The sequence below is a fragment of the Patagioenas fasciata genome, chromosome 8 (genome assembly GCF_037038585.1).
Source record: "Patagioenas fasciata isolate bPatFas1 chromosome 8, bPatFas1.hap1, whole genome shotgun sequence".
Lineage (NCBI taxonomy): Eukaryota > Metazoa > Chordata > Aves > Columbiformes > Columbidae > Patagioenas > Patagioenas fasciata.
The window spans coordinates 20,002,825-20,029,001 of record NC_092527.1 but is presented as its reverse complement, the minus strand read 5'-3'; the positions used below and the strand labels follow the sequence as shown (position 1 = coordinate 20,029,001).

Below are 26,177 nucleotides of genomic sequence, written 5' to 3'. Positions count from 1 at the left end.
TTGCATCTATGTTCTCTGCTTCCTTTCTACGACCCTATACTTGCAGCATTTAAAGAACTAAATCATCAACCCAAATCAAGTAGCTCCTTTCCTCCCACCTTCTCTCAAAAAGAAGAAAAAAAAAGAACAAAACAGCAAAAACACCACAGGGGAATTACAAAGAGAATTTTAACTAGATAAAATCAAGGATATTCCAAATTGAAGTAGGCCCTTCTGTTTAAACGGTGGCTAATGCTGTTACTGATTAGAATCACAGTAGTGCTAGATGTCTTAACTGAGATTAGTTGGGGCGGGGGGGGGGGGGGGGGGTAATGTCACTTTATTTATACTCTAGATTTGAAAGACAGTCAAAGGAGGTATTACTGTCCCTATGTGATGAAGAGAAGATGAAACTCTGGGAGGTTAAGTGACTTACTGATAGGAAGTCTGTATGAAAGACAGAAAATGGAGCCAGAGCTCCTGAGTTTCAGTTCAGTGCTTTATTCCAAACCCTTTACCTCTGCCAGGGAAGGGCTCCAAGAAGCTTTGCTGTTATTATACTTGACCAGCACATTGCTACCTGTGCGAAGTGGGAACCACAGTGCTCAAATCAGATGGGCTTTGTGGCAGGAATTGGAGCCAGTAAATGTGGCTGGCTGTGGGTTAATTCTTTATGAAATGAGATTGTTGTTCATGTGTGTCATGCAACTGCACTCAAGAGACCCAATTTTGATTGCTTGCATTACCAGCTGGGAAGTCAGAAGTTTGTAATTTTAGAAGCAAAAGGAGAAATGTAATTTCCTGGACTATAGAAGATATTTTTTTTTTAAGCAATTATCCAATGTCTATAGAGTCAACATCTAAACTCAGTGCTAATTCTTTTCTAAGAGGCTAATTGTTATAAGAGGAAAAACCCCCATATGCAGCAATTGAAATTGAGTGGGTTCATAACTATATTCAGAACCCCCCTCCCAAGCTGAACATGCTCTCTAGTAATGCCCAGCCTTTATACAGACAGAAGCATTTCTGAGCTTCAAGCCTACTCCACCACGAGACAGGTTATTATTTTTTCCTATTTAACAAACAAGAAAACTGCAGCAAGCAGCTTTCAGCAAGACTAGAGACAGTACCATGTGTTTAAAACTCAAAAGATCCTGCCACCTGCTATTGTATTTAATCTCTTCAGGAATATTGTCTTCCATTAGACTATTTTCCTGAGATAGTTCTGAGTAGGCAAAGGGATATGAACAAGAACGCTCTACTGGAAGTTTCCAGGGTTTAGGAGCATGCTGCTATTGTATATAATTTCTCTGTGAGGATGTCACTGCTATTTTACAAATATTAATGATTTATTTTTACAGATTCCCTCTGCAGAAGGTAAATAAAATAACTTATTTATGATCTTTCCTGAAATGGCTACATGTAGGCACTGAAACTCAGGACCTGATTTTCAGAGAAGATGACAAACAAACAAAAAAGGTCAGGCTTACTTCTCCTGGATCTAATGAATATGAAATTATTATTCCTGAATGTTCTCCATTTACAGATAACTATTCAATTATGCTTTAATTTTAACCAAATTATGGTGTTGGATTAAAAAATCAACATTTGCTGATAAAAACATGGAGTTTATTGTGAATGCTCGTTCTTTGAGATGCTGCCTGTATTCATGAAAAGTGCTTCTGCCTTCATGAATGTACAATTTAAATAGTATTTAAAATTCCACCACATCCAGTTCTTAGTAGTATAATAGATAACTTGATAATCTCTTAAAAAAATGAAATACCACCAAGTCTCAAAATTAGAAAATGCATATTTCCAATCTAAATAATTTCTCATTTGTTTACTCAGTTTTACTACCAAGTGAATAGTGTCCTACATGTCTTGGCATTTGCAATGACAGCATTTGTGAGAACGTTATTTTTATGACATAGTATGGGAATTTATTACGTATATTTGTAGATTCCTTTCCTATTAGATAATTCGGTATTTGCTTTCTGTTTGATTATTTTCTGTACCCCTGGCTTCCAAGAAAGAGCACTGAGGCCACAGATGAGCTCTTTATTTAACTTTATTTTAATTTAGTCCAGGGTTTCCAAAGATTAATTATTTCGTGCACTCTACTTCAGATCGCTTCATTTGCAGGAAATTAATGTTCAGCATTACTTGGAAGTGAAGGAAAACTAACAGATCATTTTTAGAAGTCTGTCATTAATACCATATACTGTATTTTTCTATTCCTAGTGGCTGGGATTTTAAATCAGCCATACAAAATTTAGCCTAAACATACAAACACTTAAGGTATGATAGCAAGCTTATCAGTTAGTGGAAAGCTTTCACTGGTTTTAAAGGCTTTGGTATTATTCCCTGAAACAGGTATATAACTTCATAAATACACACATGAGTATCCTCACTAAGAACTTCCAGACTATTCGATTGCAGTCACACGTCTTGTTCAGACCAGAGCAAAGCTGGGTGGGGACTGATTAAGGTTCTTGGTACAACCCAGGTTCTCTCCTCAGACTGTCTGTCCAGGCATAATTACACCTGTAATCACTGCCTAACCCAATGCAGTTTAGCTTGTACACTTTTAATGGCAGGTCATTTCTAAGATGCCCAGACATGCTCTGCACCTTCTATGGGGCTGCTTGCATGTAAGTGAGCCACAATCTAGGGGATGACTCACTGGATGCAAGTTAAGCACCCAGCTCCTGTCAAAAGACAATGAGAGTTGATTAACTCCCAGCTGAGCTTTTGAAAAATATCCAACTTTGCTCTTAGGCCACCTCTCAGCTGAAAATAATGCACAGAAAATGCTACTGGTTGCAGTGGAAAAGAATATTCACCTTAATTCTTAGCTCAGGCAGCACGATATCGCACTTAGCAGCAATAAGCTGTGTTTAAAATAAATAAATAAATAAATAGATCTGGCAGCCTAGAATGAAGAGTGGGTGAAATACTATGAGCAGCAAGAGAGACAGCAGTGCATGTTATGGAAAGACACAGGGTCTGATTATCCAGACGGTTGAGAGGAATGGGGGGAAAAAAAAAAACAGAGGAGATGTTCTGCAGCTTAATTAATGGAAAGAGGCTTGTGCATCTGACAGCAGCCCCTCTGCAAGGTGAATTCTTTCATAAAGAGCCTCATTCATGAGTTGCCAAGACATCCACAACCTATTCTTGAATTCACACAAAAATTAAAAGAAAAACAACTGACTGGCTAATTTAGCGACTTGCAGGATGCAGCTGGTGCTACTGTTTTCACAAAAAAAAGGCCTTTTCCCTTCCACCTCGTAACCATTCCAGTCTTCCTCCCCACCCCCAGCTATTTTGTATCCTGCTGCACCAGTGAGGAGTGTGACAACTCCTGACTTAGCTGGCACTGTGGGATATCGAATAACAAAGGGGAATAATATCAGGATAACAGGGGGGTTCTGGCCAGCGCTAAGGAAACAATTCTGACAATCTCACTGCTTGCCCAGGTCCTGCTGTCAGCTGAGAGGTAGAACTTCCCTCTTTATTTATTTATTTTTTTAAAAAATACTTTAAATTTACATTTAAATTTTATCTATATTATTTATTTATTTATTTATTTACATCAACCATAGTATTTATTTATTTATTTAAAAGATAAATAAACAAAGGGCTTCATTATGCTGGATAATGTAAATCCTTTCCTGGCATCTTGATAAATCACCAGCTACCTATCCTATGTAGCATTGAGTAGACAGTCTGGGTAGTTCAATGCGTATGAAGAAGATACTTGGTGTTCCCAGCACTGATATATTATTACCTTAGCTCTTCCTAGCTGCTACAGTAGTTCACGTTCTCATATTACCTGACACAGAAAAACAAGTCTCTCCTGCCCCCCAAATCCCTTTTCACTCAGATTTTCTTTCCCAAAGGATATTTAGTACAAAATCCTACCATGCGCGACAATAATTTAACAACCAGAGTTAGTCAGGTTGGGAGCCCTAATACAAGCAAGCCACTGGCTATTTTTAAAGCAGCACTGAGCAAATCTAAAGGTTTCTGAAAGGTATTTGAAATGATGTGGTATATTGCCACCTGACTCTGACAGGCCTCCTAGTCTAGCTAACAGAGGTAGAGTTGCTCTAGCACCGGCAGCTATGGGAAGTGACTGAAATAAATTGTTTGTGCAGTCAGAGCTTTTTTTAGCAAGGGAACCTCACAACAAATGCTGCCAACAAAGTAAAGAAAACATCACACAGGCCTAGCTAAAACTCCAGCTGCAGATAGCAGTTTGGTCCTTGAGACTGGCCAAACTCCACTTGGTTTCAAGCTGAAAAAGTCAAAGACTGGAGTGGAGGTTGCTCAGTTTTCAAAAAATACAGAGCACCCCTAAGGTTCTTCTAAGCCTGGGCTTGGCAAATTCAGAGCTGGTTTGTCACATGGGTTGTTTCCCAAACTCCCATCCTTTATGAGAAGGTGGGTGTGCCAGGAGGTGCTGAGCAGCAGTTGCAAGGGGAAGTGCTCCAACCAGCTCTGCAGTAGGCGAGGGTTTCACTGTCTGTTGAGTCTGAAATGTGGTGGGTGTGCCTTTCAGTCATATTTCTTATAGCTCTGGCTGCTTGTCTAGTGCTGTTGTACACCAAGGGCTGGGCAGCATCTGAATAGTCTCCAAATTATGTGGCTGGTAACAGCCTCTCTGGTCAATTCAATTTCTTCAGCTTATTAATAGCATTTTAAAAAAATGTACTGGAAACTGGATGAGAATGGAAGTAACAAAAATATGGTCAAGCTCTCTCCACCCCTTTTTTCTCCATGTTTCTTGGCAATGTTTGACCAACAAAAGACTGCCAACAACTTTTAAGTCTGGAAATTTTCCCCTGGCTAAAACTAAACTAGAATGTAGTACACCCACATCACAGTTGGAAGTTGTGAGGATTCATTCAGTTACATTAAGGACTGTCAGGATCCTTTAGAGGCTCAAAGTAACCTTATTTAGCAAAACTGCCTTTGCAGTCTCTTTTATTGGCTTCTAAGTACTGAGGATGGTCGCCTTTTCATCTGAAGGGCTCAGCAAGTGTGATACCAGGCTTTTCGAAGAGGCTTTTTTTCCCTCTCTCTCTTCTTGTCCAGTTGGATCCAGAGAAAGTTATAATGTTCATTAAAACAGTGCATGGGAGAGTATTCCAGCAGCTTGGAGAGCACAAAAAGCTGCTGGGAAGCTGTGAAAGGATTTTGTCCGAACTTTAAAAAGAATCCCCCCCTCTCATGAAGTGACAACCCAATATCCCCAAAGAGAACAGCAGGAGGGAAATCTAAACCTGTGGACAAAGTCAACCGATAACGATTGGAGAGTTAATTACTTTAAAGCTCACAAAGACAAGCTGAGGTGTTAAAATGGCTCCTGCAAACACCAGCATCCTCCCCTTTCACCTAGACTAACTAATCGCAGCAGGACAGTAGCGAGAAGGACCTGAGTAGCCTCTGGTTATGGCAGCTTTCACTACCTCTGAGCAAACTGATCTTTATTCGTTTTCAACTCCATCCTCCATCAGCTGTCCTCACAAAGTATTACCGTAAATGTGTATAAAAACACAAAGCCGCATCAAGTTCAGTGATGTCGTTTGATACAGAGTCCTGCAATATCGCAGGCCTTCCTCTTGGGATTAGCCTAGAAAACGCTACTCTTGCACACAGCAGCAAAATGCTTCCTGTCATATCAGTGCGTTTTATGTGGCAAAAGGAGAAACTTAAACCCAGTACAGCTATAGCTAACAATTTACTGTGGAGCCTAGGTGCTAATCCTTTTTTCTCCAGCAAATTTATTTTGAGCCACACTTTATATTAAGATTCCATTTGTGAGGTTTTATACAAGATTAGCAGGTGTTTCTGTGTAAAGCATATAGAGTTTAAATACACGGGTAGGGTGTTTCAGCTGATGACGAGCTATTGTTGTAAAAAACCCTGTTGACTCATTGGACTCGTAACAATTGATTACCATTTATTAAAACATCTATTAATCACTTACTAATCCTTTATCATGTGTGTATAAATAGAACCACTGTATGCAGTATTGTGAGATACTGTATATATGAAAGACACCATCTCACAGGATACTATCATGTAAAAGCCACCTGTTTTTTTCTGCTTTGCTTTTAGCCTTTTCCTTTGCACTCCTAAATTCTCTTCGCACTCTTGCCTCTTTAACATGAATACTAGTTGGTGCAGCAAAAAGACATGCTCCTGCTAAAGTTTCAAATATGCATTAACAGGCCACTAGTTCCTTCTCCATGACCAGCACAGCTACTCCATCACTGAATCTCCTGTAGCTGGAGCGGGACCCTTGTAACTCAGGTGGCCAGACCTTTCCTTAAGCTGGCATCCTCTTCTAACCACTGTGCTCTGTGCTTTGTATCTCTGGCTGGAGAACAGGAAAGATAATATACATTCACCTAACTGAGCTCTTATAGGAACTAATTAATGAAGGATTGCAAAGTACTTTGATAGAGCACTGTGGTATATTTGCCAGAGTAGAATGGAACGTGTGGGATTTATTATAAAAAGTCACTGTCTCCCTCCCTGTGGAATGACAGCTGATCTACCACAAACACTTATTTCCACATTACAGTATGATACCAATTACAACTCCTGAGTTGAGATTGTTATACCATTTACCTTATAATGTTAGTTTCAGGAAATAAAAAGCCCCCAAAACAGTAAGCTGGCAGCAGGAGACTATTTTATACTATTATTCAATTTTATTAAATGTAATAGATGAGATAGCAAATGGCCAGAAAATATGCTTACAGGTTATTAACTATGTGTGTGCCTGCATCTGTATAAACATGTGCAGGTATATATTCACATAATCTATATCAGTATTTATTAATAATACCTAAATTGGGCAGTGATGCTCTGTTGTGTGCAGCGCTGAATAGCCTCCTATATAAACCGAGAAACAGATTGTATTCAGAGGGGTAGACTTAGTTAAACGGATTAATCTTTCAGATTAAATTACAATGTAAAAGGCTGTGAAAAAAAAAAAAAAATCATGTAAGTGAAAAAAGAAAAGGCTGCTTTAATTCAGAAGGAATATGAGGTTGAAGATGAGGGTTATGGGGAAGCTGCTGAACCCCTGACAGGCGTGCTAAGCAGAGGAGGTGGTATAGGTAAAGGATATACAGGTTCGGTGAGTCGGCGGGGACACGCTCAGGGTGACTGCAGAGGCTGGGGGGAAACTTGCCACACTCTTAGGATGACTTTTCTCCCCAGGGTGACTTCTCACAACAGCGTACACAGAGGAAGCACTTTTCAGGTGACTGCAGACATAGATGTGGTTATGTATGGCAATAACAGAATGAATACCCTGGCTCTTTGAAGTCATAGGAAGTTTTGCCAAACTTTGATGGGGGTCAAGACTTCACCCTCTAGCAGCTCCAGAGACAAACAAGGATCTGTCACCACACCAACATGGACAACTATATAATTGTTTCTAAATATGTAGCAGCCCCACTAGTTCTAACAGAACTGCACCAGCGATTAAAGCCCTCACAGGGAAATTCTTGTTCTTATATATGGCAGCAATTTCATGCACAAGAATTTTCTCACTGATTTCAAATGAGTGTTCAAACTCTAATTTAGTGTTCTTTTTTGTATACTGATGGATTTCGTTTGCATATGGTTGGGTTTCATTTAAAGGGTAGTTTCCAGCTTGTCTTATACCACTGCTATACATACAGCAGTTTTAAGATTTTTATTTTTGAGAACTGAATTTAACTCAGACCATGTTCAGCCCTTCTTGCTTTCTCACACTTGTGATCCAAAAATAGCAACCTTACATACATTTTTAGAATAATCTTAAGGGCTTTTATGGAGAAGGATCTGCTTACTACATACACTACCATGTAGATGTGCAATCAAATATATTTTTCCACAGGGGGGAAAATATATTATTTAAATAAGGACATTTAAACTACAATTAAAGCAATGAAAGTAATGGAACAGAGTGAACTGAGCCATAGTACTTCTTTCTAAATGCAGATGAGAGAGAGTGGTTTTGATTTTAGATACTTATTTTAATATCAGAGAGATCTTTCTAGCAGATGGAATGGGTATATTCCATGTGTAGGTGCCCAAGCACCTGTTACTGCTCGGAGCATTAACCGTTGTACTTCATCAGTTTGTAGTGGCCATGGGAGAGTAAATCCCCCAAAGCTGGACAGTAGAAGACATACTGAAGTGTCGATTTTATTGCTTACACTAACTTCCTTGATGGGCTTGTAACTTTTCCATAGATATTTTTAATGTCTTTTTTTTTTTTTTCATATAATAAGCCAAAAACATTTCTTATCTAGGTCTCAAACCAAAATGCACACAACACATTAGACATTCTCAGTTAGATACAAAGTGTTTCAGGTATTTATGACCTGTCTCTCTAACATGTACTGTCTCAGACTGAATCGCCCTAAATTCACACGATGCAATTCTTTTGAAGTCATTTGTTTGGGAAATAGGATAATCGACAGTAATAGTGGATCTAAGTTTGCTGGAGGATGATTCATGTATAAAGAGGTTCATGTGCTTAACTTCACAATTCATACAGTGTTAGGTATACCTGTAAATGTCAAGATCCATAGGAGTTTCTCTTCAAACAAAAGGTTCTTGAATATGTTAGAAACTGGAACATAACACCAAATGACATATTGGCCTACAAAATTTATTTTTAGGAAAAGAATTACATTAAGAAGAAAGAACTAAAGTATTTAAACCAGATACTTTCATGATTTTTCTCTGTGCTATTACTTATGTCTTCAGCACACTTGTAATTTCAAAATAGCCAAGCAGATTGTTGAGTTTTCTTCAGTGTTTTGTTTCCTGAACTGGGATGTGCCATGCCAAGTTTCAGTTTCAAGAGATTATTTTCCTCTTATACCACTAACCAAGTCATAAATTTCCCAGAAAAAAAAAAAAAAAAAAAAAAAAAGTTTATAATGGAAATGTTGACACAACATAGTATTGCAAATATGACACTCTGTTACAAATTGTGCTGCAATTATTTATATTGTTTCCAATAATTTAAAAGCTATTTTCAATCACAGCCAAGTCCTGCATAATATGTGAACCTTGAAGGATTCTCCAACAAATATTAGATCACTACACGTCAGTTTCCTGCTCTGTGTTTAAAAGGCTGCATCTTGCAGTTGAAAGAATAAAACCTCAGCCAACAGGTATGATATCATAGGTATTTTCGCCCAGTAGCTTTCTGTGAGTAGGTCATTCAATTTTACAGTTTTCTGAAACAACACTAAAGAGCTTCCTTATACAGTATCTCCAGGAATTGACTCTGAAAAAAAGTTGCACTAAACCTTGACACTTAGTATTTTATTAAAGAAACTTTGTTCACCTGCTGGTCTACATCCAACACATGCTCTGGGAAAGACCTTCTTCATTTATTGTAGAAGGTCATTTTCCATCCGCTCTACAAGGAGGGGTTTATTTTCTTCTTGTGTTTTCTTTTTTCAGGACCAAGTATTAACTTTCGAAAACTTTGCAGACAGGCCCCTACTGCAACACGTCATCCAGGAGACATAGAAAAGAGGCTGTCCGGGAGACCTCTGAGATGGTTCACGTTTCAAGTTTGGGAAAATGAGGCGTGTCCAGCTGGTGCTTGCTTGAGCAGATGCTCAGGTAGGCAGATTACCTCTTCTGCTCTTGCATGGAACCCTATGGTATATTCCCTGCAGTATTTTGTCATGCTGTACTTCAGTGAGAAGGGGCGTTTGCTCAGCCACAGCTGAGAAAACCAACACGGGTACCGGAACTTTGACACGTTGAGTGGCCTTGGGCAGCATGGTGCAAGACGGCATGGAGAAAATAATGTTTAAGCAAGTTTTAGCTCCGTATGTGCTATCACCTTCTTCTTTGAAATACACTCTTCAGAACATCTTGTTACATTCACAACAAACCCAACGGGACGACAACATCTGTAATTTGTTCACCCTCCTTTCATCCCTCAGACTAATTATGGTCGCCTCAAACACAGCCCTTTTCCTGCAGACCGAGGAACAGTTCAAGCCCTTTAGGAAGGATTTGCCAAAGCCTGCCTGTGGTGGTGCTGCCATCGAGACGATTTAAATCGTCCCACATTGGACAACACCCCAAACCCCCGCGGGCGGGCCCCTCGGGGGGCAGCGGTGGACGCGGCCCCTCCGGCCTCCTTCCCGGCCTGCCGTGGGGACGCGCCTCCCCCCAAACTTTACTGCCTTTTTCCCCCTTTCTCTCTCTCTCTCTTTTTTTTTTTTTTTTTTTAGGGAAAAAGGTGGGGGGAGCTCAATTTCCCACTTGCCAACAGCAGATAAAAAAGTGGGGAGGGACCTCTTCTGTCACAGCCTATGTAGATTAACCTTTCAATTAGCTGTTATCAGGTCCTGTGTCTTAGCACCAGTCCTCGCAATCTGCGTCCGCTCGGCACCGGGAAGGGTGGGTTTAGTGTTTTAATTTCTAAATTAATGATAATTGTTCGTGTGGTTCCCCTCCCCCGCCTCTCTCCCGCGGTGAGCTGAACGCTTGTGTCTGATCTGCCCATCCACCTTTTAGTATTTTGGAGTGAGAAGAGGAGCCCCGCGGAGGAGGAGGGGAGACAAGGTATTCTCTCTGTATTCATCTTCTTTTTTCCCCCTCTCGCGAAGGGGCTTAGAGAAGGTAACTGGTGCAATCAATCCGCTGGCTGGGGATTCCCTCCACCCCCTCCCCGGCTCGTCTGGCTCTCCTGGCTGGGTCTCTTCAGTGTGTATGTGTTTGGGGAAGGGGGTGGGGGGAGGTTGTGTTGTTGTTGTGTTCCTGGCTCTGGTTGCAGCCAGGAGAGAGAGCGAGAGAGCGAGCGAGAGACAGAGAAGGAGAGAGCGAGCGAGAGAGAGAGGAGCCGCGATCGCGTTTCAGGGGCAGCACATTCCGCAGGAACCGCTGCTGCAGAAACACAGGCAGAGAAAGGAGGTCATTGCAAGCAAAGGGGGGAAACCTGCATCGGAGGTTAGATTCCCAGGAGTTTATGTGGGGGCTAACAGGGAGCATGCGATGGGTTTTGTTTTGCATTGGGTGACAGGCTGCAATTTGCCATAATAACCTCCTTTCCCTCCCCTCTCTCAGTGCAGGGGGCTTGTCACTAGGCTGGGTACTTTTTTTTCCTTTTGCATTGGAGGCTGATGCACGTGTTTGCAGACACTTGCGCTTGGTAAATGCGTTGCAACGCGCTGCGTTTTGCAGGGGAGGGGGAGCAGCAGCAGGAGGTGATGGCTGGGTTGGATGGGGTGGGGAGAGCGGGAATGGAGCGGCGGAGGGAGGCAGGGGATGGCTGAGGTTTTTGTGTTGCATGCTCCCACCCTGTCTTTCCAAGGCGGCAATTGTTCCTTCGCAGACGGGGTGACAGAGAAGTCCCTGTGCTTCGCATGGCGAAACTTGCAGGGACCTGCATGTGGCTGTAGAGCTGGGAGTCATTGTCGCCGTCCCCGTTCCCACCCCCTCCTCCCCTCCCTCGGCGGTGCGGGGTGCGTGTGTGCGCGATAAGCGGCTGCCAGTGCCAGGCACCTCGGGAGGGCTCTACCGGCAGCGTGCTGTTCCATCTCGCCCGCCCGGGCGAGCGGCAGCATCTGAAGCACGCGTGTGACGCTCAATATTTAAGGTTGCTTATTAGTGTGTGTCGCGCGCCCGCCCGCCCTGCTGGGCTGGTTCAGGCGGCCGCCGCCGGTGTCTCTTGCTGGCGATCACCCTCTCGAACAAACTTCAGGAGCGGGTGGGGCGGTGGCGGGTGGGGGAGGGTAGCGAGGCCGGGCAGGACCAGACGGACAGCAGTGGTAGCCAACGGGAAGGCGAGCTTGCGAGTGCGCTCGCCTCCGCTTGGCGCGGGTGACCAATCGGTGGCGTTTGAGGCCCAGCAGTGAGGTGGGCCGGGCGGGCCATGCGGGTGTGTGGCGGCGGTGGCAGCCAATAGCAGTCTCCAGCCCCGCCCTTTCTTACTGGTAGGCGGGGTTGTGCGTGAGGGAAGGGGCGTGCCTCGTGATTGACACGCCCTGTCTTCCAATGGGAGAGACAGGCTGGTTGCTGGGCGGAACAGGGCCGGTGTGGGTGGTTGATGGACGCGGGCCCGCGGCCTGTGAGCGTGGAGCGGCGTGCGCAGGATGGCCCAATGGCGGGCGCCGGTGGGCGGGGCGCGGGGGTAGGTAAGGTTTTAATGAGACTCCATTGGGCTGTAATCAGTGTCATGTCGGATTCACGTTTAGTACAACAGGGCGAAACAAAATGGCGGCGTAGGTGAGGCGAGCTGAGCCGCGGCGGTAGGGGGAGTCGCGGCGGCCGCCGGCAGGGGGGCAGCGCAGCAGCGGGGGCAGCCGCCCCGGCGCAGTCTGGCAGCGGGAGCAGGGGAAGAGCCGGCAGCAGGGGGAGCCGCTGCGGCGCCCGGAGGAGGCTCCTCCCCCCGCGGCCCCGGTCCCGCGGAGGTGAGTGGTACCGGGGAGGGGGGGCCCGCTCAGCCTGCCTCCCGCGGGCACGGCGGGGGGGCCGGCGAGGCCGCTGCCCCCGGCACCGCCCGCCGCTGGCCCCGCGGGTGGGTGCAGGTGCACGCCGTGCCGGCTGCCCTGTCCTGCGGGGTCGCCGTGCCCCGCGGAACGGAGCCTGCGGGCTGGGGCTTTCTGTCTTCGAGATGAAAAATCCCGAAGCAGGGCCGGGACGGATCACAAGGCAGCCCCGGCCCGGCCCCTGTCAGATACAACAATGCCTTGGCGCTCGGCACTAGGCGTTGCACATCGCCGTGGCACGGGTGTGCTGCAAAAATCTGAACTAACTTGGGGAGGGGGATGTTCAAGCCTCTAAAACCACGTTTCAGAAGTGACGTTCACACCGTGTTTTCTCTGCCTAGACCTCACCTTTAGCATTCTGTCACTGAGCATTGCAAATCACCCACTCTGCAAAAAGCAAACCGATACGCTTTCAGTTGAAAATCACTATCCCAAGAAAAAATGTTTTCAGTGAAACTCCCCTCCCAGGTTAACTGCTGGCAATGGATATTACCTTCCCGTGCTCCCCTGTCTTCCTAGTATCATATTTTAAAGTGCTCAGAACTTCCGTGGAAGAGGGTGGGAAGGGTGAATTTGGGTGATTTTGCTGGTGTCATGTTGTGCTGATGCTGCTTCCTCTGGTGGTGCTTGGTGCCATCATGTTGTGAACCGCTTTTTAGCATATGATCTTAGAGTAGCTTGTGGGGTATCGCAGAGTGCAAGCGCCTTGTCAGTTTGATTCACGTGGACCACTCCTGCTCCCCCCACCCCTAAGTCTCTTGGTATAGTTTTGAAGTTACTATACTGTCTCCTCATCTGTCTGTTTAAAGCATGTGCAAGTGTCATTGCCCTTCCATATGATAATTGAAAGCTGTATGTCATGTAAAGAGTAATGCAATAGCTGGCTTCCTGATCTGAGTAATTTTAGGTGCCATGTGTGCTGGGAGTCTTTGCCAGGGCTGCTTTCTCTCTGTCTCTTTGTAGGTGTGTGTATTTTGCAATGTGGAAACAAGTATTTTCCCTCTTTTGCATCAGTAATTGAGATGGGGGTGGAATACAGAGTTGATTAGCTACGTAAGTAATGGCTTGGAGGAAAGAAAAATGGCAAAAACCTTACTGAATGCAATGGCAGTCTTCTCCTTCCTCTTCTGCAATCCTTACCTGACCCTGATGCTGCAGCAGAGAGCTGGCCTGCTGCTGCTTCTCCTGAGTGTGTGCAGAGCAGGTAGGAGGGAGCAGAAGGAAATTGTGCTTCACAGGTCACCGGCAGGTTGCACAAGTTGCAGTTGTCTCTCACTCCCCACTTCCCCCCCTTTCTGTTTATCTTCTAGGTAGCCGTGTTAACCTCAGTTTTTAGAAGTTTAACTGGATTTACATTTAAGACAGTGAAAGTGAATTTTTCATGAATTTCTCAAAGAAAAGTTTTCAGATTGTATTTTGCGAAGTGCTTTGGGATACTTGTGCAGTAATTTTTAGTTTTGTTTCTTGGGGAGGGAGGGAAGCATAATGACTCCTTTTTTCTTTCTTTTTCTGTTTGGTCTTTCTGACTACACAGCTTGTTTTCACAGTCTGAATCACTTGGAAATAATTCCAGATACTAGTTCAGTCTAAAAAAGACTTTATTGCAGGATTATAGGATTACTGATGACACCTGAGATTGACATGTTCAGTCAGTGCATTCTTTAATTAGAATCAGCTGTATAATAATACAAAAGGACATATTTGCATTCATTTTAAGCTACAGTTGCATTCATTCTAAGCTGCAGTTTTGCAACTTCTTTGTATTTATCTGATAATTTATGTCTCAGGTAAAGGGACAAGCCTTGACTAGAGATGGCTTTTCGTGTTTTAAAGGTAACGTACTTTACATTCTGAATGCTTATGTTCTGCAGCTCTTCAGTAGCAGACCTGTTAACAGATTTGGTTAGCAATACAGTGTTGTCAAACTTTCAAATATTCATGTCTTCAAAATAAGATACTATAGAGTGTAAAAGCTGAAATATGGCTTGTGACATAGAAAGAGTTCATCACTGTTGATATAAAACTTGGAAGTGGTCTTGTGCACTTAAGTTTGGAAAATCTAATCTGTGATTAGATGGATATTGTTAAGGGTTTGATTGAAAGTTATTTAATTATAAGGGGAAGAAAATTAATATATAGACATGAGTCCCTGCTACTAAATTATAATCACTCTTAAAAAGTGATATTTCCTCAAAATTTGTTTAGGTAAGCATCACACTTTTTATATGAAATGACGTATGACCACTGTCTTGTGGGTTTGATGAAATTAAGCTCTAAACTTATAAACTTAAATGTCATTTTGAACTTCTGTGAGGCCTCTCATGTTGAATCTGGAAGGTTTGTTGCTAAAGCAGTTTGTCTTTATCTGGTCACTGGGCATGTATATGTATGTATCTGTTGCCAATTTTGGATCTATCTGTTCTGACTTGATTTATGACAGACCTCTTTAACTTATAGTTCCAGGATCACTCAGCTGAATTACGTTGCTGGCAAAGGTGTTTGTTATTAAGAGGATATTCTGAATCTTATGTATGGGTGACTTTGTCATATCAGCTGTGGAGATCAGAGTCCTACACTTGAAATACATATGCAATGAAGATGCGGAATAACAGAAACTCTAGGTTGTGGTAAAATATTTCCAAAGTTGGATTGGATGAGCTTTGCATGGTTTCCTAAAGCAGAATGAATTTAGATTCTGTTGGAAGGTGTGGAATTTAAGATGTCTTGATTTTCCTCTTGAAATATCCTGTCCTGTGTGCTGGAAACTCTGCTCCTGCTGATATACTCAACTAGTGTTGATTTAGTAGGCGCTAGTATGCAGGAGGTTGTGTTACACATAGGGAGTTTTAAGTAAATAAGTAAAAATGTAGTTCTGAATGTATATTGCTGTGAAATTTGTGTACTAAGCAGTAGACTTTACATGAAGATACAGGTTTATGCTCACCTTTTGCCACAGTCACTGGCTAATAAAAATTCCTGTAACCCACAAGTTATAGCATTTATACTGAAATGTTCATCAGTGCCCAGGTGCTTGGAACAAACCCTGCACTGTGTGTTCTGGAATTTAATGGAAGTGATGTGGTTGCTTGTATGAAACTTAATATAACAGTACTGCAGTACATTTAAAAATGAAGCAAGTATGTCTGACTCAGCAAATGCAGCATTCAGCATTTAATTACGTACTGACAGTCTTCATGAAGACTCATAGTATAAAAGCCTAACTAAAAAACTTTTAAACTTACAAGTAGCTTTCTAGGAATCTGCGGCTTTATTATGTAGCTACAGAGAGCTTCCAAGTTTATAGGCACAGAATATAAAATAGTCTCAGTGTGAATGAGCCTCCACTATATAGAAAGTTCTGCTTTGTTGTGTTGTTGTATTTCCAGTGTCAGAGTTGTGAGAGAATTTGTAGGATTCATAATACCATGGAAACTTTTCCCTATATTTGCCTGCATTTTGCAGCTACAGTGTTATTTTTGGAATTATCTGATAACAGTGAATATAAACAATGCTGTTAGGGAAAGAATGGCTTTTGCTAGCCAGATAAATGAAAATGTCTGTTTATAGAAAAAGTTATTGTTTTATTACAAATACTTGAAATATACAGAACTGTTAGCAAATATAACTTGCATGAATGCAGACTAGAAGCAAGAACCAGGATCCAATCCATGTAGATCAATAAGGTTCAGTATGAGAGTCAATTAAACATTCAGGCCCTGCACTTGTATCAGGACCGTGTGCTTTCATTCATGCTGTCAGTTTAACTTTCATATTTATAAATATGAAAATGCTTAAGCTTCAATCAAACCTAAAGAATGGCGAACTCATAAAATGAATTGATTAATATTTCCAGTATTTGAGTATAGAAGAATTTTATATTCACCAATAACCAGCTGCTCTTTTGTTACTAATCCTGTTGTGTAGGTGTAATAATGTGTGAAACATGATCTGGAGTTTATATTTAAAGAGATTGTTGAGTGGGAAGACGGAGGAGAAGGTATTGGGACCAGAAGTCTTCTTTGTACTCATTTGCTTCATAGTTGCAGAGGAATCGTTTTAATGAGCTGAAAATAATTTAGATTACTGCATCAGTTATTTTTTCTTGCTATTCATAATTTACTCAAGTTTCAAACATGACTGAAATGCAAGATGACTTGAAAAAATGAATAAACTCCTGATCAAGATGTTTTCAGGTTTCTTATTTAAGTTTTGTAGCCACTGAATTTTTCCTATTGGAGTGATATATTCCATAATAAGTAAATCAAATTATTTATTAAACTGTGAGTCACCAAAATGTATTTTGTCAATGTGACTTCTTTATGTCTTCATGCTGAAAATGCCTCCTGTTATTTCATCTTCACTTCTGTTCCTAAAAGTTTGTATCAAAAATGCATGCCTCTTTATGCCTTAGAATGAGAAGTGTCTTTGTGAGTCCTTTTTATATCACAGGGTTCCTAGTTATTAATGAAGTATGTAATACTAGTGGCTCAGTTCTGTTATTTTGCTTTTGATTTTTGAATTGTATAATCAACTTATGGCGTGGCACTTAAAGGCAGCATACTGTAAGAAATGGGAGTGGTTAATAATTTGACTTTCATTGGTTGAGGATTGTTTTTTGTTTGGTTGGGGTTGATTTGTTTTTAGTGCAAGTATAATCCACACAGACAGCAATTTTCTTATATCAGTAGGTCTAGAATGACTTGTAGGCAGAATATTTTCAGTTCTCTGGCTGAATGGAAATTGTCAACCAATTTAGTTGTAGGTTAAGTGTTGTGATGATGCAATTAAAGAAAATTAAATCCACTGCATGTTATGAGAAGTGGAAGGATTTTTATGATTACTTGTGTGGGGTGGGAATTGGTGAACATTTCTTAAAATTTCACATAGATTTTTGTGTACTGCAGCATCTACACTATGAATGCAGTCTGAATGCATTGTATTTCTTTTTACTACTTCAGCATTAAATATAATCTTTTCCTGCCTCTCCTTTTTATTTTTAAAGGGTGCAAGAAACTTCCTTGTAAGGATGTACCAGTATCATCACAAATGAATCCTCTCTGCCTTTCCCTAAGGTGAAGTAATTGGAAGTTTCAGTCAGCTGGCATTTCCCTGCCTCCTTCGACTCCTCAGGATGGATATTTTTGAGTTGCATCCAAGCAGTGTGTGGAATCCTTTGATTTGTGTTTGAGGTGTGAGCAACCTCTGAAAGGTCTGCTAAAAGGATAAGGAGGAACCTCTATGGGTAACCCTTGGCTGGAAACAATTACTGGTCAACCATGGTAAAACTTGCCAACCCTCTTTATACGGAGTGGATTCTTGAAGCTATACAAAAAGTTAAAAAGCAGAAACAAAGACCTTCTGAAGAGAGAATATGTCATGCTGTTTGTGCTTCCCATGGATTAGATAAGAAGACTGTTTCAGAACAGTTGGAACTTAGTGTTCAAGATGGTTCTATTCTTAAAGTTACCAACAAAGGCCTTGCGTCCTACAAGGACCCAGATAATCCTGGACGGTTTTCATCTGTTAAACCTGGCACTATTCCTAAATCTGTTAAGGGATCTAGAGGAGCTTGTAATGAGCTTCGTAATGTGGATTGGAATAAACTCTTGAGAAGAGCAATTGAAGGGCTTCAAGAACCAAATGGCTCCTCCCTGAAAAACATAGAGAAGTACTTGAGAAGTCAAAATGACCTAGCAAATATTTTCAACAGCCCTGCCTTTCAGCAGAGGTTGCGTCTAGGGGCCAAACGTGCTGTGAACAACGGGCGATTACTGAAGGATGGACCTCAGTATAGAGTGAATTATGGCAGTTTGGAAAGCAAAGGAGTACCAAAATACTCCAGCACTTTCCCAGCTTCTCTTCCACCTGTCAGCCTTCTACCCCATGAAAAAGACCAGGTAAGTCTGAAAAAGGAGAGCAGATGTAGTAATCCAAAAATGGTTCTTGTTCTTTCTTTATTTACCTAATGCAAAAATAATGATTCTTTTTGTTCTTTATTTGCTTGTTTAAATATGGAAGTGAGGATCCATGTCAAACATGAATGCAGAATCAGGTCTGGTAAAGGAAGTTTACTTAGCTCCCTGTATGTTGTGATTCTGTGCTGGATAGTTTGCTCTTTGGATTTTCAGCAGGTAAACAGAGCACCGGGGAAGAGTACAGCTGCATACTCTCTTCTAGGTGTGAGACTCTTCTGTCTTGTCTGCTGGACTGGTGTTGCTGAAATGTGTGATGTGATTTGATTGTGGCCTTTTACCTTAATTTTACACCTAGGCATACTGATTTTCTTGTAGTTTGAACACCGCCTGAAGTACTACCAGTAGGACTCTTTGATATTGAAGACTGTTAGAATTATTATTTTCAAAGATAGTTGCATGTAACTACTTAGCTTTAAAACTGCATTTACTAGGAACTGGAGTTATTGTAAATATTGTAGGAATGTAAGTGAAGATGTCAGAGAGACAAATTGAGCTGAACTGCAGAATCCTCATGTATCAGTTTTGTTGGACTTCCTACATGCGTTTATTTTTGCTGTTACTTGGGCCTTCTTTTCAGGTTAATTATTCACAGGGTTTAAGCCTTGAGGGAGAAGAGGGTGTCAGTAAGTGTTTTTTTTATGAAAGGATAGTGTCAAAGACATGTCTGTAGGCATTCTGTGTTCATTCCCCATTTAGTATGGTGAAGTGTGTTTTGAATGTTCAGTGTGCTTAGAAAAGAGCTACCTGTTCTACTTGAATTGGGTTACTTAGAATATTTGTAAGTTGGGGGGTGTGTGTGTGTGTGTGTGTGTGTGTTTTCCCCTCCCTTCTCTGCCCGCCCCCACTTCTCAGTGGTAAAGTTTGGCAGTCCTTTTTGGCATGGAATAACCTAGACAACTTTGTAGAGCTGCCATTAGTGTCTCCTGGAAACTGCATGATGGTTTTCACTCACCTTTTTCTTTCAGCTGATTGTAATGTGCTGGAGGGTGCAGAGTAGAAAGTGCTTGTATTAGAAATATTTAGTGAAGTTTACAATAACACTTGTTTGTGGAACTGTCAGGGGTGACACTACAAATGTTGGTAGCTGTAGGTTGATTTTTGTGAGCTTCTCTAAATATGTATTAAATATGGCTGCTGTTATATGTGGATATCTGTTTTTGTCAAATTGGACTTCGTGGGTGTTTGAAGAATGCATGGGGGTTCTCACTCAATAAGGAGAGTGGAAGTTCAGAAGTGTTACTGACTGTGTAATTACTGCTGTAGCCATACACTATAAAGATTTAATTACTTGTAGCAATAAAGCTAAGTATTATCAGAGTTTCTTCTGTAACTCTGATAATTTAGTGGCATGAAAAATTTGAATACTGGAGTACTGAGCAATTAGAATAGTTTAATAGTATGCTGCTTCACATGAATTCTGTGGAAACAAAAATCTCTCTTGTTAGGCTACCTACTGGGACTGGCATCTACTGCAAGGAATGTTAGTTGGGTCATGGTGCTGCAAAAGACATTACTGCCATACTAAAATACTAGTATAAGGATAAATCTGTCGTTTAGAAGTTAGCCAAACAAATTTGTTCTCTTACCAAGTGCTTTGGCAAGAAATAAGCTTTCATTTGGGTGCCTCAAAATTAGCAGTGTGACTTGAGTGTTTCAAAACTGTTTGGAATGCACTTTTTCCTGATGAAAATAGTTTTGGTGTGAGGTTGGCGAATCAGTAGTTGCATATCTATGTAGTGCATTACTTAGTTGTACTAGTTGTGGCACAGGTTACTGGATAAATATATGTAGTCTTTGTTTAATTACGGGATTTTTGCTCATCTTCAAGCTGTTGGGCTTAAATACATGTAAAAGACCATTCTGAAAGTAGCTGTAAATAGATGTCTATTGTTTGAATGTGATTCTGTGTTCTTCTGAAATTGGTGGTAATTCAAGAATGAACAGAATGACACTGCAAGAAAACTGTTAGGCTGTTTTTATTGGAAGTATTTAAGTGGCAGTATGTGGCATGCCAAGATATTTACTGAATTTTATACAATAAAATGTAGTCAACTGGAATCTCTCAGGAATGGCTAGTCTTCTAAGAGATGGATGTATTTTAAAGTTTCTTCAGCTGTTTCTATATCTAGCACAAGTAAGAGCTACTTTTTTGTTTGGGTGGCTCTTTTTGCTTGTTTGGGTTTCTTGTTTTTAAATAGTAGAGATGAAGTTCAAGTATATCTACTGTTGACTTTCCTTGAGGAATAGAAAGGAGGATGTGCAGAAATCTGTTTAGATGACTGCAGAAGTTTTAGTAGTTCTGTCTTTTAATTCGTAATTAGCATCTCATCAGGATGAGACGGTTAGATTTAGTGCTTTAGAAGTGCATCAGAGCTCTGTTTGGCAATCTGAACTTTTGGTCATAGTATCAAACGCAGGCTACAGACCTTTCTTACTGAGTAAAAGGTGATCAGAAGAGATATAGTACTGCATGTGTTTTGTGGTGTGTGAGTTGTGTGGGTTTTTGTTTTGTTTCCACACCCCCACTTCTCTCTCCCCCTCTACCCCTGCAAGGCAGTGGAATATGTAGTGCACCTGGAGCCTCGACGATGTTATATGGCGGGTGTTCAGTGTTTTGCATTCAGTGACATACTGATGTGGAACGGGGAGCTGGAAGTGCTGAATTTTCCACTTAGTGGTGATGATGATACAGAGCTGCTGTTCTTGTCTTAGTATTAACTTGGTGATCCAGTGCAACTAGGTGTAGTCCTCTTGCTTCATTAGATGTAGACATAGCTGCAGTTAGTTACAGCAATATAGCTTGTATTGCCGTATTTCTTCCTGTTACCTGTAGGCCTGGAAGAAAGCATTTGTGTGAAAATGGTGCGTTTCCTTCAAGTGTTATCCTGAATCTTCTGGATTTGGGCAAAGGTGTATCAGCTCCAAGTTCCAGGAAGTATGTAGTGCAGCTGTTTGAATCTTCTCTTCCTCCACCCCTTCTCATTCTCTTGCGTGTGTGGGGGGTTGCTTTTTTAACTTTTGTGCTTGCCTCTCTTCACACGCGGCTCATAGGAAGGATAGATGCCATTGGAAGGTCAGTAGCTGTCATCAGTTATACAGTGTCTAGGCTGTACATCATATAAAGCGTAATGGGTAGTATAAATTACATTTCAAAAGGACATCACAGTTATCCTGAATATTCTGGTGGTTATATTAAGGTACATATTTAGTTGATATGGACAGGTAACTTGAAGCAAAGCACTTCAACAGATGCCTGTTTTAAGGTGTTAAAGGAATTTGTGTGTTAAAGGAATTGACCAGCCTCTAGCCAGAAGTGAAGCCACGTTAACAATGAAGGGAAACTGAAAACAGTGGTGTCCCTTAGGATGAAGACTTGTAATATGTTGTGGTGGGTTTTGTGTGTCATCTTGTGCCTTTTTTTTTTCCACTGCAAGTGAAAACCAACAATGACACACATGAAAGTAGAAAAAGGAAATTTTTTGCTCAGTAGTTTGGTCTTGTGCGCTTCACTATCTTGCAGTGCATAGTTAGTTTTAACAATTTAACTGCTCTTATGTGTTCTTCCTTATGTTCAGAGTATCTTGCATAAAAACCTTCTCTCTCCTGCTTCACACCTTCTCTCACCCAGCATCTTCTGAAGAGGGCTGTATGAGTATGTTGATCAGAAAATGCAGTGTAAAAACTGATAACGTAGTAGGAAAGGGTGTGAACAGAGAGAAAAATCAACCTAAATGTATTGACTGTTACTTAGCTTTTAGATAAGGCTTTGATGCATTAAAATACTCTCCTGGAAATGCAGCAGTAAAATATCTAAAAGTTGCAGTTAGTCTTTCAATGGGTGTTTAATTAATCTTTAATGGTGTCAATAGTAGAATATAGGTGGTGTTTTCTGTGCATATGCACTGTGTTGTTCTTTCTTTTGCTTGTCACTTGGACAAGCACTAGGAAGGTTCTGCAGTTCGGGAGCTGCACAAGACTTACAAGGTCTTAAGAATTGGCCATCTCTTGAGCACAAAAGCTGTGTGGATGTAAACCTCAAGAAGTGGGTGTTTGTAGGGCATAGCTCTTTATTTATTTTAAAACATGATTTATAAGGATAAATTCAGCTTTAAAAGGTGAAGAGGCAGTATCTATTGTAATATCTACAGAGGGTTGTGGGAATGTGTAGTATGTCTCAGTGACTACCACTTTGCTATGTTCAGTATCATTACCACTTAGAGTATACTTGGAAAGGTGCAGTGCAAATGGAAACGACTTGATCCATGCTGCATTTTCTTGGTTCTCCTGAATGCTCTGTTGAACGGCTCATCAGCTGTATTAAGTTGTTTGCATCTAATTATTTGCATGAACATTTTTATTAACCCCCCCTTTCAGTTTGTCTTTCTAAACTGACTTTCATGCAAAACCAAACTTGTTTTGTTATTTTGTCATACTCTAAACTCCTGTCTGATTTTGTTTTCACTGGCCTATGTACACTTAGCTTTTCAAAGTATAGTTTGGCATGGGTTGAATTTCAGTTTTCTGGTAGGTAGCTTGTGCCAGTGCAGACACTGGGTGTTCCTCCTTCTGTCTTTCAGGCAAAGGGCCAATCTATAGAGAATTGCTTTTTTGGCATTCAGGCTCCTCCCTGCTTGGTTTTTCAGCTTCCTGCCTTCCTGTGGGTAGGCAACAAGAGACAGTTGGCTGAGATTTCTTTGCTTGCTCTACCTTGTTCCCTCTGGCCTCTAGACTTTCCACTGAGCAGAAACAGAAGAGTTAGGCAAAAAGGAAGTACTACACAGTGTATGATACCTAACTTTGGAGCTGGCTTTATGTGGAGTCTGTGCTCCTGAGGATGAGTCTGGGCACTAATGTGCAGTGGTAGGCAAGTTCCTGTAAGAGAGTGTCTGTGGCGCTACAGTCGAGGAGGCTGTGGACAGGGGTATGAAAAAAGAAAAGTGAATCTTAATGATCTATATTTTTTTTCTCAGTATTGTGTTTGGATATGTTTTGAAGAGACCTCAGAAAGACTTGATTTCTAGAGAAGAGCTACTGATATATCTGAGAACAAGTTTATTCTGTTTCCTGATCTCTGTCTGGTGGTAAAATTCTGATTTGCTTGATATTTTACTATTACAAGTGAGTTTTGCTAAAAAAAAAAAAAAAAAAATCTTACAAGTTTTATGTGAAACTTACTTTTAAAGCTTGATGCCTTAAAATTTTGTATTTTAACTTAAGAGTTAGCTAGGATATAAATATCGTGGTGTACTTAATCGGAGAAGGGAACTAAAGTAACTTTCTCACCCCTGTGTAGCAAGAGAGGGAATCCTAAAATAGTTTTAGTAGCTAAAGTGGTTTTAACCTTGAGTCTCTTATTTTGTTTTTCCTCTCAAATTTCTGACAACAACCTAAATAGCAAATGTTTTCCTCTCCCCACAACACATGATTTTTGTTCACTTCACTGTTACTGATCTAATTGGGTGGTGAGCAGCTTTTAAGGTTAGTTTTGTCTTTTATGTGCACAGCTATAATGATTCCTGTTGTTACTGCTTTCTTAAGCCATGACAACTTGACTTTTTTTTAAGTATATATTTAATAGATCTTACCAATTAGAGTAGACATCTGTTTGTAGATCAGTAGTAATCAAAATCACTTACAAAGAAATTGTGGGCTCATGATGCATCTAAAATATTTCTGGAAGTTCAGCTTCTTTTTAGCTGTTGCTAAGAGATAAATTTTCATTGACATGAGGGATGTGAGGACATGTCAGCATGCTACCAGTTGTTTTATAGGCAGTTAGCTCTGTCGCCTTGCAGATGGTTGGAAAACTCTTGGTAGTGGGTAAATGTGTGCTGATTATCTCATTGAATTAAGGTAGCCTTTTGTCATTCATTGAATTCTGCAGACCAGGCACTGAGCAGCTGCTCTACTATTTGATTCTGGATTTAATGCATACAAAGTTTATGCTAGAGGGTATTTAGTCCTGTTCCAGGTACTGAGCATTGGACCACTGTAAGAACTTTTTTTATTTAGTACTACCTTCAATGTGTTAGTAACCAAGACAATTCAATAAGGCATTATTGTCAATATTTTGACTAAACTAGATTTTCCAACTTTGTTGTCACCACATTGATATTTTAAATCTTTGGAAGTAAGTCAGAAAGAGATTGCGAAGAGCTGTTGTTTTTTCTTCCGTCCTACTTCTCTCCCTCTGCCTTTCCTGAAGTGGTGCAAAGGGAAGTAACTCTTGTTTTCTGCCTGCTTTTTGTATTATTACAGTTTTGGGGTTTTTTGGTTGTTTCCCCCCCTCTCCCAAGTCTGGTCTGATAGTAGCTCATGTGGCAAATATCACTTAAAATTAGTTCATAGTTTATTGCTGAGGCTTGCCTCAAAAACAGTTGAAGCAATTCAGTGATTATTAAGTTCATAAATACATCTGTGTATTGACTTTGGATTACATTTGTGCACCTCATCTAAAGGTGATAGTTCACTGTCATGTTAAAACCTGCTTGTAAACTTGTTTCCCCACCGTTTTGAAGACAAATTAGTAGGCAGAATTAGGTTTTCAGTTAGTTTGCTTTTAATAAAGACTGTTTTCAAGATTGAAATAAAAATATTTAGTTTCTAGAATAATTTTTGGCAAGGGGTTGGGGAGGGAATTAGAGCATTACCTGACATAAGCCTAAATTGTTTGAGTTGCAAAAAATTAAAACAGTTCTGGATTGCTAGAAAGTGCTTACAGACTTTCAAAAAACAGCTAAGGTCTTGAGATCAGTATAGTTTTGTCTGTCTATTTTGTAAGGATCTGAAGGGTGGGATTTTTGAGAAGAATTCTATTGCTTTGGAAATACAGTGGATAAAATATAACTAGAATAAGGTGGTGTTAGAGCAGTTACTTATGAAGGGGTATACTTTTATTAACTGTGCTGTATAGAAGGGGGTAATATACTCTGTTCTGTAACATAGTAATGGATTGAGGATTTAAGGAATCTTCTGGAGAGCTGCTTTCTCAAGGCATTATGGTCCCCTCAGGAAGATTCAGAAATAAATCTAACTATGTAGAGTTACAGTATGTCTTTTCTGTGTTAAGAGGTGAAGAAGGCTGAGTTTAAGGGTGTACGTGTAAGAGTCACTGTATAATACACCTTATAGGAGAAGGTGTTTCTAAGATCCAGTTTAGGTTCATCTTCAATGCCCTGCCTAAGTGTAACTTCAGCTTCATTCTTTAAAGTGTGTGGGGGTTTATGTTATTTTTATCAAGTATACAATGTTTTAATGGGCTCTTATGTTTCCTCCCAACCCTAAACCCAAATCGTATGTACTGATTAGATTTCTGCCAGTAAATAGTTGCTCATCGTTCATGTAGTTTCAGGAAGTATTGTTGGGCTGTTTTGTTGAAACTGCATTGCTCAACAACTAGCAAGTCTAATTTCATGTCAGTATTATAATGAAAAAGATGATTAAAAAACAGTATTTGAAGTGTAGAATTTAGAAATTAATGTATTTTAAAGTTGAATGAGTTGTATTTGTTACATAATATTATAATGCCCATCTTACTATAGTTTTCTGAAGAAATATTTGCAGGAAGCTTGGGAGCTGTTTTCCCTGCTGTAAAAATACCACAGTCAAGTGATACATCTTTGAAAATATGGAAAAAGGGAAGTGCTTCATATTCGTTTGATTACCCTCAGTATATTTTTGCCCA

General features: G+C 40.8%; 1 protein-coding gene across 6 annotated transcripts in view; it reads left to right on the top strand.

Moving 5' to 3' along the window:
• Positions 1-10,348: 10,348 nt before the first annotated feature.
• KAT6B (lysine acetyltransferase 6B) overlaps positions 10,349-26,177 on the top strand; it is a 103,694-nt gene continuing 87,865 nt past the window's right edge. For 2 of the 6 annotated variants that reach the window (XM_065843119.2, XM_065843117.2), the window contains exons 1-2: positions 10,812-10,977; positions 17,521-18,415. In XM_065843119.2, the coding sequence (XP_065699191.1) occupies positions 17,795-18,415 (621 nt within the window). In that variant the 5' untranslated portion in view covers positions 10,812-10,977; positions 17,521-17,794. Of the gene's footprint in view, positions 10,429-10,458; positions 10,594-10,810; positions 10,978-12,188; positions 12,441-17,520; positions 18,416-26,177 lie in introns of those variants that run through there. The other 4 variants (XM_065843116.2, XM_071811814.1, XM_065843114.2 and 1 more) reach the window with 4 other exon arrangements.